This window comes from Phycodurus eques, chromosome 15, assembly GCF_024500275.1.
Source record: "Phycodurus eques isolate BA_2022a chromosome 15, UOR_Pequ_1.1, whole genome shotgun sequence".
NCBI classification, from domain to species: Eukaryota; Metazoa; Chordata; class Actinopteri; order Syngnathiformes; family Syngnathidae; genus Phycodurus; species Phycodurus eques.
In genome coordinates this window covers 293,653-308,345 of record NC_084539.1, presented here as the reverse complement: position 1 = coordinate 308,345, position 14,693 = coordinate 293,653, and the positions used below count along the sequence as shown (strand labels likewise).

Here is a 14,693-nt window from a genome sequence, read left to right as displayed (position 1 = left end):
GGAGGAGCTATGGAGGACTTGAAGTAGAGCTGCATGATTATAGCCAAAATAATAATCATGATTATTTTGATCACTATTGTAACAAGGATTATTAATTACAATTATTCCTCGCTAGGGAAAACAATTTTTTATTGCACTACTTTTCAACAAACAATATGTAACAGTTTTCAGTGCAAAAGGAATCTTTAGACAAGAATAAATGATGGCTAATAAAAAATAAATGTACCCCCCAAAAATTCTACTTTACCAAGAGCTAACTGAATAAACAGGCTATTGCAAAGTGCAATCACAAATTCCAACTTATTGGAAGCATATACAGTTAATGTTATTATACATTATAATAATAATAATTATTATTATTACATTATAATAACAATATTATAATTGTGAATTACACTGTACATATAAAAGTAAACTATTGCCTTTGGTATTCTTTGTTGTTGAGGTCGTTGCTGTTGCTTTATGATATATTTTTTCTTATTTATTGATTTACTTTTTCTCTTTCTCACACTAGAGTAATTTGCTGGATGAAAGGACACATGCAGGGATCGGGGATCTTCTCTTCTTGACCCTGTGTTTGCGGTGCCGGCGTCTGTGGGGGTGGGAGGCGTGGACTGATGGTGGATTCGCCCAGTGCTGGGGTGGTGCCAGCTGGCGTCCGCCTTGGTCCCCCGTTCCAGCTGCTGGTGGAGGGCAATGGGGCCCCACTGTTGCTCTTCTCTCCGTTCCTTGCATCCAGCTGCGGTCACCTCCTCCTATGCTCGCCGGGGTGGTGGTGGTGGGGGGTCCCCTGTGGACAGTAGAGCCTGCTGTGGGGTTTTGTCCCTGCCTGGTCCGGTTTTTCTGGGCACCTCGGTGGAGCCGGTGGTACACCCTGGATCCCTCGCTGTGGGTAGTGTCCTCCTCCACCAGGCCGCTCTCGGGTGGACTCCAGGGCCAGACCCCGCCTCTCGATTGGTGGGGGTGGGGTCCTCGGTGCAGGCCCAGCAATTACACAACACTTCTGATGGTTACGCGATGGTGTCGATTCACTTGCATGTGTCCGCAGACACCCCCGGGACTTATTTGCTGGGTGTGTGGCCACTCACTCATTGCGACAAATAACTAACAACTATGCAATTTTGTTGGGTATCACTAACTGTAAAAAGGACGAGAAAAGTAAGTCATTACATTATCTACAACAATGAAACATTAAATAGTGTTGCATGGGGCTGTAGTGCTACACCCTGTGAGGGAAGGACAGGACAAGCTAGAACAGGACAAGGACAGGAGAAGAAGCATGCAGGACAAGGGTCGTGAACCCCGCTGTACAACTGAAGTTGGGTGGGATTGACTATGTAAATTATAAAAGTCTATAGGACAAGAGTATGAGAGAGGGGATACACAAGCAATTTACATATTCATGAGTTATTTGTCGCAATAAGTGAGTGGCCCCACGCCCAGTGAAAGAGTCCCAGGGGTGTGTGCTTGCAGACACATGCAAGTAAATTGACACCGTTTTACATGCACAAAGACTGTCCTGTAATTGCTGTGCCCACACCGCGGAGGCTGACGACCCCACCCAATCAAGACTCCCACCACATTTCATTTGTACAGCCGGGTCCAGGACCCCTGTCCTGCATGCTTCTTCTCCTGCAAAAAGGTGGTGGAGGTGCAAAAAGGCACGGAAAGCCAAGACCCTACCTAAAGTCAATCAATAATGAAACAGCAATCCAGCCCCATGTCAGTGCAAATTTAATATCAGCTCGTTCAGTCCTAATTGATGGCCTATAAAAAGGTTTCATTGCCAAGGCGTGACTCAAGACACATCTTGTGATGGATAAGAGCAGAGAGCTGTCTCAAGACCATTGCAAACCAATTATTGCAAAACATAATGATGGCATTGGTTACAGGCGCATATCTAAGCTTCTGAACATTCCAGTGAGCATGGTTGGGGCCATAATACGTAAGTGGTAAACCCAATTATACCACCATACATTTTCCTCGATCAGGTGCTCCTCGCAAGATTTCTGAGAGAGGAGTGCGAAGAATAATCAGAAGAGTTGTGCAAGAGCCAAGGAGCAACTGTGGAGAGCTTCAAAAAGACCTGGAATTAGCATGTACTATTGTCACAAGGAAAACAGTGAGTAATGCACTCTGCCGCCATGGGCTGTATGCACGCTCACCACGCAAGACCCCATTGCTGAAAAAGCTTGTTTAAAGTTTGCTTAACAACATTTGGACAAGCCAGCTAAATACTGGGAGAACATAGTCTGTTCGGATAAGAGCAAAATTTAACTGTATGGATGCCATAATGCACACCATGTTTGGAGGACAAATTGAACTGCACATCACCCTAAATACACCATACCAACAGTGGACTTCGGAGTTGGGAACATGATGGTGTGGGGGTGTTTTTCAGCAAATGGTACTGGTAAACCTTAGTGGTAAACACATTATTGAAAGAAGGATGAATGGGCAAATGTACCGAGACATTCTTGACAAAAATCTGCTGCCACCTATGAGGATGATGAAAATGAAATGAGGGTGGACATTTCAGTCGGATAATTATCCAAAACATACTGCCAACGAAACTCTCAATTAGTCACAAAGAAGAAGAAAAAAAAGCTACTAGAATGGCACAGCCAATCACCTGACTTGAATCCAATCGAAAACCTATGGAAAGAACTGAAACTGAAGGTCCATAAAAGAAGCCCACAGAACCTTCAAGATTTGAAGACTGCTTGTGTGGAGGAATGGACCAAAATCACACCAGAGCAATGCATGCGACTAGTTCCTCCATACAGGAGTCATGAAGCTGTCATTGCAAACAGGATTTTGTACAAAGTATTAAATACCAGTTGACGTGTTCAATACTTTTTCCCTGTGTCATTTCACATTATTACACACAACTTAATTTGTTCTACTTTCTTTGTATGTATGGATTACTTGGGTTATTCCAACATCTGGTGAAATTTTCATGTCAATAGCACCTTGCAAAATATATGTAATAACAAAAATGGTGACGTATAAAATGATTATTTCAGCCGGTGTAGACAGGTGGATAAAATTCTTGGTACCCCTCCGTTCATGAAAAGCCCACAGTGGTCAAAGAAAAAACTTGAATCTATTAAAAGTAATAGTAATTATAAAAATTACATAAAAATTAACCGGTGAAAATCAGACCGCTTCTGAATTGTGTTTCAACAGAATTATTTTTAAAACAAACTCATGAAACAGGCATGGACTAAAATGATGGTACCCCCTAGAAAATATTAAATATCATTTGACCATAGGGACATGTTTAAACAACCTACCTTTAAACTACCCTCTAATTAGCGTCACAGGTGTCTTCAAACTTCAGTCAGTCGGCCTATTTAAAGGGTGACAAGTAATCACTGACTGTGCTGTTTGGTGACATGGTGTGTACTACACTAAACATAGACCAGAGGAAGCGAAGGAGAGAGTTGTCTCAGGAGATTAGAAAGAAAATTCTAGACAAGCACGTTAACACATTCACTGCCACTGACCACTTCAGAAGTAAAATATTCATGCTAACTGGGAGGGCTGGCATTGAATGAGTTTTAAAGGTAAAGGCAATCAGACCATCTCCAAGCAGCTTGATGTTTCTGTGAATTTAAGATCCACGGGATTGTAGCCAATTTCCCTGGACGTGGCCACAGGAGGAAAATTAATGACAAATTGAAGACATAGATTATATGAATCATAACAAATGAGCCCAGAACAACCTCCAAACAAATTAAGGTGTACTCCAAGGTCAAGGTACGTCAGTGTCACATGGCACCGTTTATGTTTGAGCCGAAGTGTACTTTATGGGAGACACCAAGGAGGACACCACTGTTGAAAATACAATCATAAAAAAACGATACTGGAATTTGCTACGCAGCAAGCCGCTGGCGCAATGGCTTTGGCTCGCTAGATGCAACACCTGGGACACTTTGGGGAAAATTCACTATTTATTAAGTTTGATAGCCCGTGAGCTAACTAGCTAGAGAGCTAAGGAGCTAAACAGCTTGCGCTGGCTCGCTCGAACGTAGTGACATACAGAGGTCACCAACTGGCGGACCGCAGTCCACGTCCGGACCCAGAAGCAGTCCCATACGTTCCCAAACCATAGCCAAAAAAAGAAAGGTTATGATTAAAGACATACAGGGCACTTCTATTTTAAGTGGAACAATATATTACAGGCTTTATGGTAATGATAAAGCGTGCCGACCAGTCACATGCGAGTTCAGCCACCCCCTTCAACCAATCAAATCGGCATCTCGGGCCGTAATTACTGATTGCGCGCAGCCCAGACAGAGATGAGAAGAAACATAGCAGAGGACAGAGAAAGAGACTCAGTGTTTAAGTTGAGATAAAGATGGAGAAAAATCAGAAAATGACCAATAAAGGATGGAAACATTTGGAATAAACGGCGCTTAAAATGGTCAGTCATTTTTGTTTGCATTCCTCAGTGGGAGGTTCCTACAGGGAGCACTTATTAAAAGTGTATATGTAAAACTCCATTATGAATCAAAACAAACAGTGAGGAAAAGAGGTCCAGAAAATGGATGGATGGATAACCTCTGAAACTGTTCAGTTGTTCAGATTTGTTCAATTAAAATATGCTAAATTGTTTGAGACTTCACTGTTGTGTCAAGATGACAAACAGAAAAGGGGAAACTCAAACTTTATTGTACTTAAATTAAGCACTTAACACATAACTTTATCTTTTTATTTACTTGCTCTTATTGAGAAATGCAGCCCTGCTGTTATTTAGTAAATAAGAGAACATTACACAGTTGTGCTCATACTGTATGTTAGATTACCAGGGCAGAATTTGTAAGATGTGTACAATTCTTTACTATGCTCTAATATCATTATATCAGTGGCATTAAAAAAACGTCAACAATACCATCATTTATCGTGAATGTTTTTGGGAAAATACATCGTTCAAAAAAAGTTGCTATCGTCACAGGCCTAAACATACTGAGAAAGAGCAAGAGCAATGGATAACATAACCATTGGACAAACAGCATAAAATATTACAGAGTAAGTATTAGGGGAACAACTCTAATAAAAATCTCCAATGAAAGATTACTGTATCTGTATTCCGTGATGATAAGTTGCAGGGACTAATTTTTCCTGGACTGGGACTCATTGTTTCCACGACGTGCTTCCCGGGACTCACATACACTTACTATATTGCCAAAAGTATTCGCTCACCTATCCAAATAATCAGAAACAGGTGTTTCAATCACTTCCATAGCCACAGGTGTATAGAATCAAGCACCTAGGCATGGTGACTGTTTTTACAAACATTTGTGAAAGAATGGGGCACTCTGAGGAGCGTAGTAAATTCTAGCATGGAACTGTGATAGGATGCCACCTGTGCAACAAACAAGTCCTGTTGTGAACTTTTCTTGCTCCTAAATATTCCACAGTTGACTGTCAGCTGTATTATAAGAACGTGGAAGCGTTTGGGAACGACAGCTACTCAGCCACGAAGTGGTAGGCCACGTAAACTGACGGAGCGGGGTTAGCGGCTGCTGAGGCGCACCGTGCGAAGAGGTCGCCAACTCTCTGCTGAGTCAATTCCTACAGACCTCCAAACTTCATGTGACTTTCAAATTAGCTCAAGAACAGTGCGCGGAGAGCTTCATGGAATGGGTTTCCATGGCCAAGCAGCTCCATCCAAGCCATACATCACCAAGTGCTGTGCAAAGCGTCAGATGCAGTGGTGTAAAGCACGGTGCCACTGGACTCTAGAGCAGTGGAGACGCGTTCTCTGGAGTGACAAATCATGTTTCTCCATCTGGCCATCTGATGAACGAGCCTGGGTTTGGTGGTTGCCAGCAGAACGGTACTTATTTAACTGCCTTGTGCCAAGTGTAAAGTTTGGTGGAGGGGGGATTATGGTGTGGGGTTGTTTTTCGGGAGCTAGACTTGGTCCCTTAGTTCTCGCTGAATGCTTCAGCATATCAGGAGATTTTGGGCAATTCCAAGCTCCAAACTTTGTGGGAACCGTTTGGAGCTGGCCCCTTCCTCTTCCAACATGATTTTGCACCAGTACACAAAGCAAGGATCCATAAAGACATGGATGACAGAGTCTGGTGTGGATGAACTTGACTGGCCTCCACAGAGTCCTGACCTCAACCCGAAAAAACACCTTTGGGATGAATTAGAGCAAAGATTGAGAGGCAAGCCTTCACATCCAACGTCAGTGTGTGTGTCACAAATACGGTTCTGGAAGAATGGTCAAAAGTTCCCATAACACAATCCTAAACCTTGTGGACAGCCTTCCCTGAAGAGTTGACGCCCTTATAGCTACAAAGGGTGAACAAACATCATACTTAACCCAATGGATTAATGGACTAAGAATGGAACGTCACTCAAATTCATAGGTGAGTCAAGGCAGGTGAGTGAATACTTTTGGCAATATAGTGTAGTCTCAAGTGTAAAATGATTTATGCAAATGAAAATACTTACCAGTCCAAATTGCCAATTCATTCTTTGTTCATCCAACGTATGTGTTGGCCCCTCACTCTTGACTCTTATTGCAACAAAGTCATTGCCCCCAACAATGATTCCTGGTCCATTATCCACATTTTCCTGCAATGCGGAAACAAGTACAGGGAATAACTGTTAAACTGTGATGCTCTGACCGTGTAGTTCAGGTTAAATAGACACATCGCTGTTGTTTGAAAGGTACCTTGAAGATCAAACCCTGCAGAAGTTGTGCACATTCAGAAAAAAGTAATGAAAAAGTATTCATATTAAATGTTTATTTGTACAACTGTGTTTATGGACGTAAAAGTTTCCTGAACAATTTAAATGTAATGTTAATGTTTTTAAGATTTTTTTCTCTCTCTTTATTAGGGGGAACTGCTGCAAGGGTCCGACTGTATCTGTACCTATTTTGAAATGCTTTTGACCACGTAAACCACATTGACTTACCTTCTGTAGGAAATGCACCATAGAAATAAATTTGCTTTGCAGTGTAAATATAATGCGCTTCTGTCAGTCATCCAAAATCAAGCTGTTATGTGTGGCGCACGCGTGTGTGTGCGTGTATACGTATATATCTCACAGACTCTGATTTATTGGCCAAATATGTTACAAGTATGTTAAAAAGGAATTTGTCTCCGGTAGTTGGACTCACTCTTGATATGATAATAAATAGCCACTATGACCAAATATACCTTTAGGACATAAAAAACAAGTGTATGGAGAGCAAAGAATGTGTACCACTAGTGTGGTGTTGCTAATATAATGGCAATTGTGAAAATGGTGCAGAGTCCTCAAGCAATTTAGAGCAATTTCAAGTGACAGTGCAATAATCTGGTGCAGTGACAATTTTTAGAGTTCTCAAACACAAAAGTGTGCTGTCTTAATCAACAACAAAATGCAAAGCGTAGCGTATCGGAGCATGAGTGTACGAATAATAAATACTTAGTGTCCTGACAGAGATGTGGCAAAAAAAATAAAAAATTGGCAGCATGTTACAATTAATTGTAAGTCATCTGTTTAAGAAGCTCATGGCAAGAGGGAAGAAGCTGTTGAAAGGCCTACTGGTTTTAGTTTGTATTGTTCGATAGCGCCTACCAGAGGCAAGGAGTTGGAATAGGTGGTGACCAAGATGTGGAGGGTCCATGAGGATTTTTTCCTGTGCGTGTGCAATCCCTCAAGAGTGGGTAGGTGGGTACCGGTAATTTTTTTTGGCAGCCTTGACTGTCTGTTGCAGTCTGATTTTGCCCTTCTTTGTGGCAGCACCAAACTAGACTGTGACGGATGAACACAGAACTGATTCAATGACTGTTGCTTAGAACTCCCTCAACAGCTCCCGTAGCAAGCCGTGCTCCTCAGAAGCCGCAGGAAGTACATCCTCTACTGGGCCTTTTTGAGGATTGAATTGATGTTGGTCTCCCTCTTCAGGTCCTGAGAGACTGTAATTCTCAGGAACTTGAAGGTCTCGACGGTTGACACAGGGCAGTTGGACAGCGTGAGGGGCAACTGTGGCAAAGGATGCCTACTGAAGGCCACGATCATCTCTACAGTCTTGAGCGTGTTCAGCTCCGGGTTGTGTCGGCCCCACGACAGCTCCAGCCGCTCCACTTCATGTCGATACGCAGACTCGTCACAGTCTTTGATGAGGCCGATGACTGTGGTGTCTTCTGCAAACTTCAGGAGTTTGACAGCCGGGTGCGTTGAGGTGCAGTCATTCGTGTAGAGAGAGAAAAGCAGCAGAGAGAGGACACAACCTTGGGGAACCCCGGTGGTGGTGGTGCTTGGAGATGAGGTGGTGTCACCCAGCCTCACCTGCTGTGTCCTGCCCGTTAGGAAGCTGTAGCTCGACTGGCAGATTGCAGGCGAGACATTGAGCTGGAGAAGCTTACAGGAGAGGAGTTTGGGGATGATGGTGTTGGATGCAGAGCTGTAGTTCTCGAATGGTTTGGCCATTCAAGAACAGTCACAGATTTGTTCTGAAGCCACTCCTTCGTTATTTTGCAGGGACCAGACGACTGGTTACAATAGAAGGTAAGATGAATGTGACCAAGTACAGGGATATGATGGATGAAAACCTTCTCCAGAGTGCTCAGGACCTCTGACTAGCCTGAAGGTTCACCTTCCAACAAGACAATGACTCTAAGCACACAGCTAAAATAACGAAGGACTGGCTTCAGAACACCTCTGTGACTGTTCTTAAATGGCCCAGCCAGACCCCTAACTTAAACCCAATTGAAAATGGCTGTCCACCAACGTTCACCATCCAACCTGACAGAACTGAAGAGGATCTGCAAGGAGGAATGGCAGAGGATCCCCAAATCCAGGTGTGAAAAACTCATGGCTGTATTAGCTCAAAAGGGTGCTTCTACTAAATACTGAGGGTCGGAATACTTATGGCTGTGTTATATTTCAGTTTTTCTTTTTTAATAAATCTGCAAAAATGTCAACAATTCCATTTTTTTTGTGTCAATATGGGGTGCTGTGTGTACATTAACGAGAATTTTTTTTTTACTTAAATTATTTTAGCAAATGGCTACAATACAAGAGTGAAATTTTTAAGGGTGTCTGCATACTTTCCGTACCCACTGTAAATGGTGATTTCTTCACAGTATTCGAATTCCTGATTTTGTGGGGTTTTTTTTGAGCTGCAAGCCCAAATGATGTAAAAATAAACAAATACTTGAGATTGTTTCAATTGTGGGCCCTGAATCTAGAATCTATTAAAGTTTCACTTTTTGAATGTAATTATGGAAATAAATAAACTTTTCTATGATGTAAAATTTTTTGGAAAGGGTCTGGATCTGGAAAGATGAATCCACAAGCCACACTAAAAGCTGCTATGAGGGCCTTCCCAGGACGCTCCACCATCAGACCTCTAAAAAAGACCTCTAAATTAAAGTGTAGGAAAGCAAAACGTAAGTGGAGAAAAAGTAAACTCCAAATTGACTATTCAACTTCTTAAACACCTAACCTATAATTTCATTACAACAAGCTGGAAATTTTTTTGACTTGAGTTCGTTGTCACATTTCTGTGGGGCCAATTATGTATTACTCGTGCACTCACTGTAGTTGTCTCGCCATGCTGCACTATTTGCATATACTGGCCACTCATGCCAGAGTAGCATCTACTCCATTTGCACACTGATTGAGGAGTATCTGTAACATTTGCACAACCAACATTGTCCCAGATGATCGCACTACTCGTCACTTTAAACCGCATACACTCCTTGAAGTCTCAGCGCCCTTTGCACAATGGTCATTGCACCGGATTATTGCAATATTAGTCATTCGAACTGCTCTAAGTGCTAGAGGACTCTGCATCTTTTTGCACAATTGTTTTTTGTCAATGTCTTTATGTCCCCAAAGTGTTCTGTAAATTGACTGTCTGTTGTACTAGAGCGGCTCCAACTACCGGAGACAAATTCCTTGTGTGTTTTGGACATACTTGGCAAATAAAGATGATTCTGATTCTGATATTGAAAAGAGCTAGTCTCGCAGAGATAACTGGAGACAATGGTTTGATAGATTCACATTTTATCCTCACTAAATTTGTAGTTCTACTTTTTTTGTGCCATATTTCTTTGACCAGCTTTCTGTCCCTTGTAATTACAGGGATCAAAAATGCCTGATCTCCATAGGGGTCTGACTTATTGAGACCCCGCAGATATTAGTCAGATTCCCAGATAAGGTTCTTCATGGGTGGAGGAGGGGACCTTCGCATCTTAGTGGACGGTGGTTTCAGGCGAGGGGGTATGGGAGGAAGATCTTGGCATGGTGTGTGTTGGATTCCAATATTGACAATCATCTTCATCCTGTCCGTCACACCGAGCAGAGGATTTAGGCAAGTAGAGAATGAGTTTTGCGTGGGGCTTTGCTCCAATGGGGCAGGGAGGGGTGTGGTAGATTCAACGTGCTGGCTCATCTCATTTGTCATTCTCTCCGCCGATTGTTTGGACGACTGATTAATCCGTCTGCGCCTTGTGTCCTGTTCCTCCGATTGTTAGGGAACAACTGCATCTTTTTGTCCTTCAGCCGTGTCACCAAGGGCAGTGTTTTCTTCAGAATCAGAATCATCTTTATTTTGCCAAATACCTCCAAAAAAAACACAAGGAATTTGTATCCGGTAGTTGGAGCCGCTCTAGTACGACAACAGTCAATTGACAGAGAATACATTTGAGACATAAACACATTGAGACAACAGTCACTGAGCAATAAAGGGTTGCTAGTTATCTGGTAATGCCGGTACAAATTATTATTATTTTTTTGACAATTGTGCAAAAAGATGCAGAGTCCTCTAGCACTGAGAGCAGTTTAAATGACTAATATAGCAATAGTCCAGTGCAATGACCATTGTGCAAAGGGCGCCGAGACTTCAAGGAGTGTATGCAGTTTAAAGTGAGTAGTAGTGCGATAATCTGAGACAATTTTGATTGTGCAAATGTTGCAGATACTCCTCAGTCAATGTGCAAGTGGTGCAGATGCTACTCTGGCATGAGTGGCCAGTATTGGTCAACAACAGATATGCAAATAGTGCAGTGTGGCGAGACTACCACAGTGAGTGCACGAGTAATGTATAATTGGCCCGACAGAAAAGTGACAACAAACTCAAGACAGAGAAAAAAATGCCAGCATGTTGCAATGGAATTGTAGTTTAGCTGTTTAAGAAGTTGATGGCAAGAGGGAAGAAGCTGTTCGAATATCTGCTAGTTCTAGTTTGCATTGATTGGTAGGGCCTACCTGAGGGAAGAAGATGGAAGAGCTGGTGACCAGGATTTGGAGGGTCAGAGAGGATTTTGCATGCTCTTGTCTTAGTTCAGGCAGCGTGCAAGCCCTCAAGGGTGGGTTGTAGGGGTGTACCGACAATCCTTTCCGCAGTTTTGATTGTCCATTGCAGTCGGAGTTTGTCCTTTTTTGTAGCAGCACCAAACCAGACTGTGATGGAAGAACACAGGACTGATTCGATGACCGCTGTGTAGAACTGCCTCAGCAGCTCCTGTGGCAGGCCGTGCTATCTCAGAAGCCGCAGGAAGTACATCTTCTGCAGGGCAATTTTGAGGACGGAGTTGATGTTGATCGCCCACTTCAGGTCCTGAGAGACTGTAATTCCCAGGTCTCGACGGTTGACACAAGGCAGCTGGACAGCGTGAGGGGCAGCTGTGGTGAGGGACGGCTCCTGAAGTCCACGATCATCTCTACTGTCTTGAGCGTGTTCAGCTCCAGGTTGGGTCGTCCGCACCACAGCTCCAGCCGCTCCACTTCCTGTCGATATGCAGACTCGTCACTGTCTTTGATGAGGCCGATGGTGTCATCTGCAAACTTCACGAGGTTGACAGCCGGGTGCGTTCAGGTCCAGTCGCTCGTGTAGAGAGAGAAGAGCAGCGGAGAGAGGACACAACCTTGGGGTGCCCCACTGCTGATGCTGCGTGTGGATGAGGTGGCCTCCCCCAGCCTCACCTGCTGTGTCCTGCCCGTCAGAAAGCTGTAAATCAACTGCCAGATGGCAGGGGAGACGCTGAGTTGGAGAAGCTTGGAGGAAAGGAGTTCAGGGATGATGGTGTCGAACACTGAGCTGAAGTCCACAAACAAGATCCTCGCGTAGGTCCCTGCACTGTGGAAGTGTTCTAGGATGAAGTGCAGTCCCATGTTGACTGAATCATCCGCACACCTGTTTGCTCGGTAGGCAAACTGCAGGGGGTCCAGTAGGGGACCTGTGACGCTCTTGAGTTGGTCCGGCACGAGACGTTCAAAGGACTTCATGACCACAGATGTCAAGGCGACAGGCCTGTAGTCATTTAGACGTGAGATTGTAGGTTTCTTGGGGACTGGAATGATGGTGGAGAGTTTGAAACAGGATGGTACTGCGCACAGTTCCAGAAATCTATTGAAGATCTGTGTGAAGACTGGAGCGAGCTGGTCCACGCAGACTTTGAGCCAAGATGGGGACACATGGTCTGGGCCTGCCGCTTTGTTCATCTTTATTCATCTGTGAAAGTGTCCTTTTCAAATCTGCAGTAGAAGGTATTCAAGTCGTTGGCTAGTGAACGACTGTTCTCAGCTTGGGGTGATCATCGATTGTAATTGGTCAGCGATTGGAATGCATGCCAGACTGATTTAGTCGTTAGCGCTGAACTGTTTTTTCCAACTTTGCTGGATAGTTTCTCTTTGCAATGTTAATTTCTTTAGTCAGCTGATTTCTAGTGTGATTATACAGGGCTCTGTCCCCGCTTTGATATGCATCCTCCTTAGCTTGGCGAAGTTGCTTAAGTTTGGCAGTGAACCACGGCTTGTTGTTGAATGAGCGAAATTACTTTGTTGGTACACACACATCTTCACAGAAACTAATATAGGATGTGACAGTGTCCGTATATTCATCCAGGCTGCCAGCTGAATTTTCAAAGACACTCCAGTCTGTGCAGTCGAAACAGCTTTGAAGTTCTATCTTTGCTTCATTGGTCCACTTTTTCACTGTTTTCCCTGTAGGCTTCACACATTTAACTTTTTGCCTGTATGTTGGTATTCCATCCATCCATCCATTTTCTGAGCCGCTTCTCCTCACTAGGGTTGCGGGCGTGCTGGAGCCTATCCCAGCTGTCATCGGGCAGGAGGCGGGGTACACCCTGAACTGGTTGCCAGCCAATTGCAGGGCACATACAAACAAGCAACCATTCGCACTCACAGTCACGCCTACGGGCAATTTAGAGTTGTCAATTAATGCATGTTTTTGGGATGTGGGAGGAAACCGGAGTTCCTGGAGAAAACCCACGCAGGCACGGGGAGAACTTGCAAACTCCACACAGGCGGGGCAGGGGATTGAAACCGGGTCCTCAGAATTGTGAGGCTGACGCTCTAACCAGTCGACCACCGTGCCGCCCTGTATGTTGGTATTAAGTAAATTAAGCAGGATCACACGAGCCCAGGGCTACACGAGGTATGGCACGGTATGAGTTATTTAGCATGGTATAGCAGTGGTCTAAAATGTTATTTTCCCTGGTAGGACAGTCGATGTGCTGCTTGTATATAGGGAGTTCGTGGTTGAGTTTAGCTTTGTTAAAGTCCCCGAGAATAATAATCTTTTTGGGCCGCTGAATGACGTTCACAGTAAAAAATGTTGGCAGCCAATAACTTAACCCCTTGTCGATTTAGACAGAAACCATCTGCCTTGTAAAGATGTTACGCTCCCAAAAAAATGCAGAAATTGTCAATGAAACGCACGCATAGTGCCGTACACACTTCTTTGAGCCACTTATTTAAATGACTGAGCCTAGAGAAACGTTAATCTCCAAATCGTACAAGTGAGAGAGGTCCACTAATTAAAACCTCAGCATCCTAACATTGGACTTTTGTTAAAAGATCAATGAAATCTCGCTTCAGTACCACTGATTGCTGCTTGAGAGCATCCAGGGCCACTGTGTGTATAGTGACATATTTCACAGTTGGCTGCTGATGAGTGATCTCCAGGATTTTTTTTTAGAGATATCAGACACCATGTCATTGGTAAAACACAGTACTTTGGTGCTCACTGCAAAGATGTTTCAAATCCTTGACAGCTCCATCACCAACTATGAATGTTTGGGGTGCCATTTTTGTCTTGTATGATTTAGTTTCATACCTTTCAGGGGTGGTGGGGGATGAGCATTCTTGGCCAGGGTCTTGTAAAAGTGGCTCAAATCCATTTGTAAGTCTAATGTCATTGTTTTGCATTGACTCTCGTCCTTTATTCTTGCCCTTTGCTGTAGCGACCGTCCACGGCCGCTCACTCGGGCTTGAAGCAGCCCGCAACGCAGGCCAGCCTGATTCCTTGGTAATCTGCTGGTGTTGTGTCCTCCCTTTTCGATGTTGTCCCGTATCTTTGGGCTTTGCTCCCAGTAACTTCCAGGGAGAACTGCTGGATGCATTATCATTTCCACAGTCCACATCTGTCCTCTTTGTTGAGAGAAGTGGCTGCCTGTTAGCACACTTCTGCTCACCATTTTGAGACATCGGTAGAGTGGTTTCATTCTCTGACTGTCCATTTACATCCACTCACACCTCAAGACGGTGGATTTTCGTTTCCAGGATTGACATCCTCTGCAGCAGTCTGTGATAGTCCTCAATGGAAAAGGCATGCATCTTGATTGTTGGTCTTGTTGCTAATAGCAGGCCTGTGCTCTTAAGAAGGCCACACTCATGTAATGGTGAGAGGGTATCATGAACTATTGTAATAT

The 14,693-nt window shown here is 43.9% G+C and overlaps 1 protein-coding gene across 11 annotated transcripts in view; it reads right to left on the bottom strand.

The window, feature by feature from the left end:
• The window catches only part of dennd1a (DENN/MADD domain containing 1A), a 185,733-nt gene that overhangs the window by 40,331 nt on the left and 130,709 nt on the right, over positions 1–14,693 (bottom strand). For 9 of the 11 annotated variants that reach the window (XR_009769862.1, XM_061697489.1, XM_061697487.1 and 6 more), the window contains one exon: positions 6,472–6,594. Coding sequence is in view for 10 of the 11 variants with exons in the window: in XM_061697489.1 (XP_061553473.1) it covers positions 6,472–6,594 (123 nt within the window). In the remaining variant the exon portion in view is untranslated. Of the gene's footprint in view, positions 1–1,467; positions 1,633–3,106; positions 3,353–6,471; positions 6,595–14,693 lie in introns of those variants that run through there. The other 2 variants (XM_061697497.1, XM_061697496.1) reach the window with 2 other exon arrangements.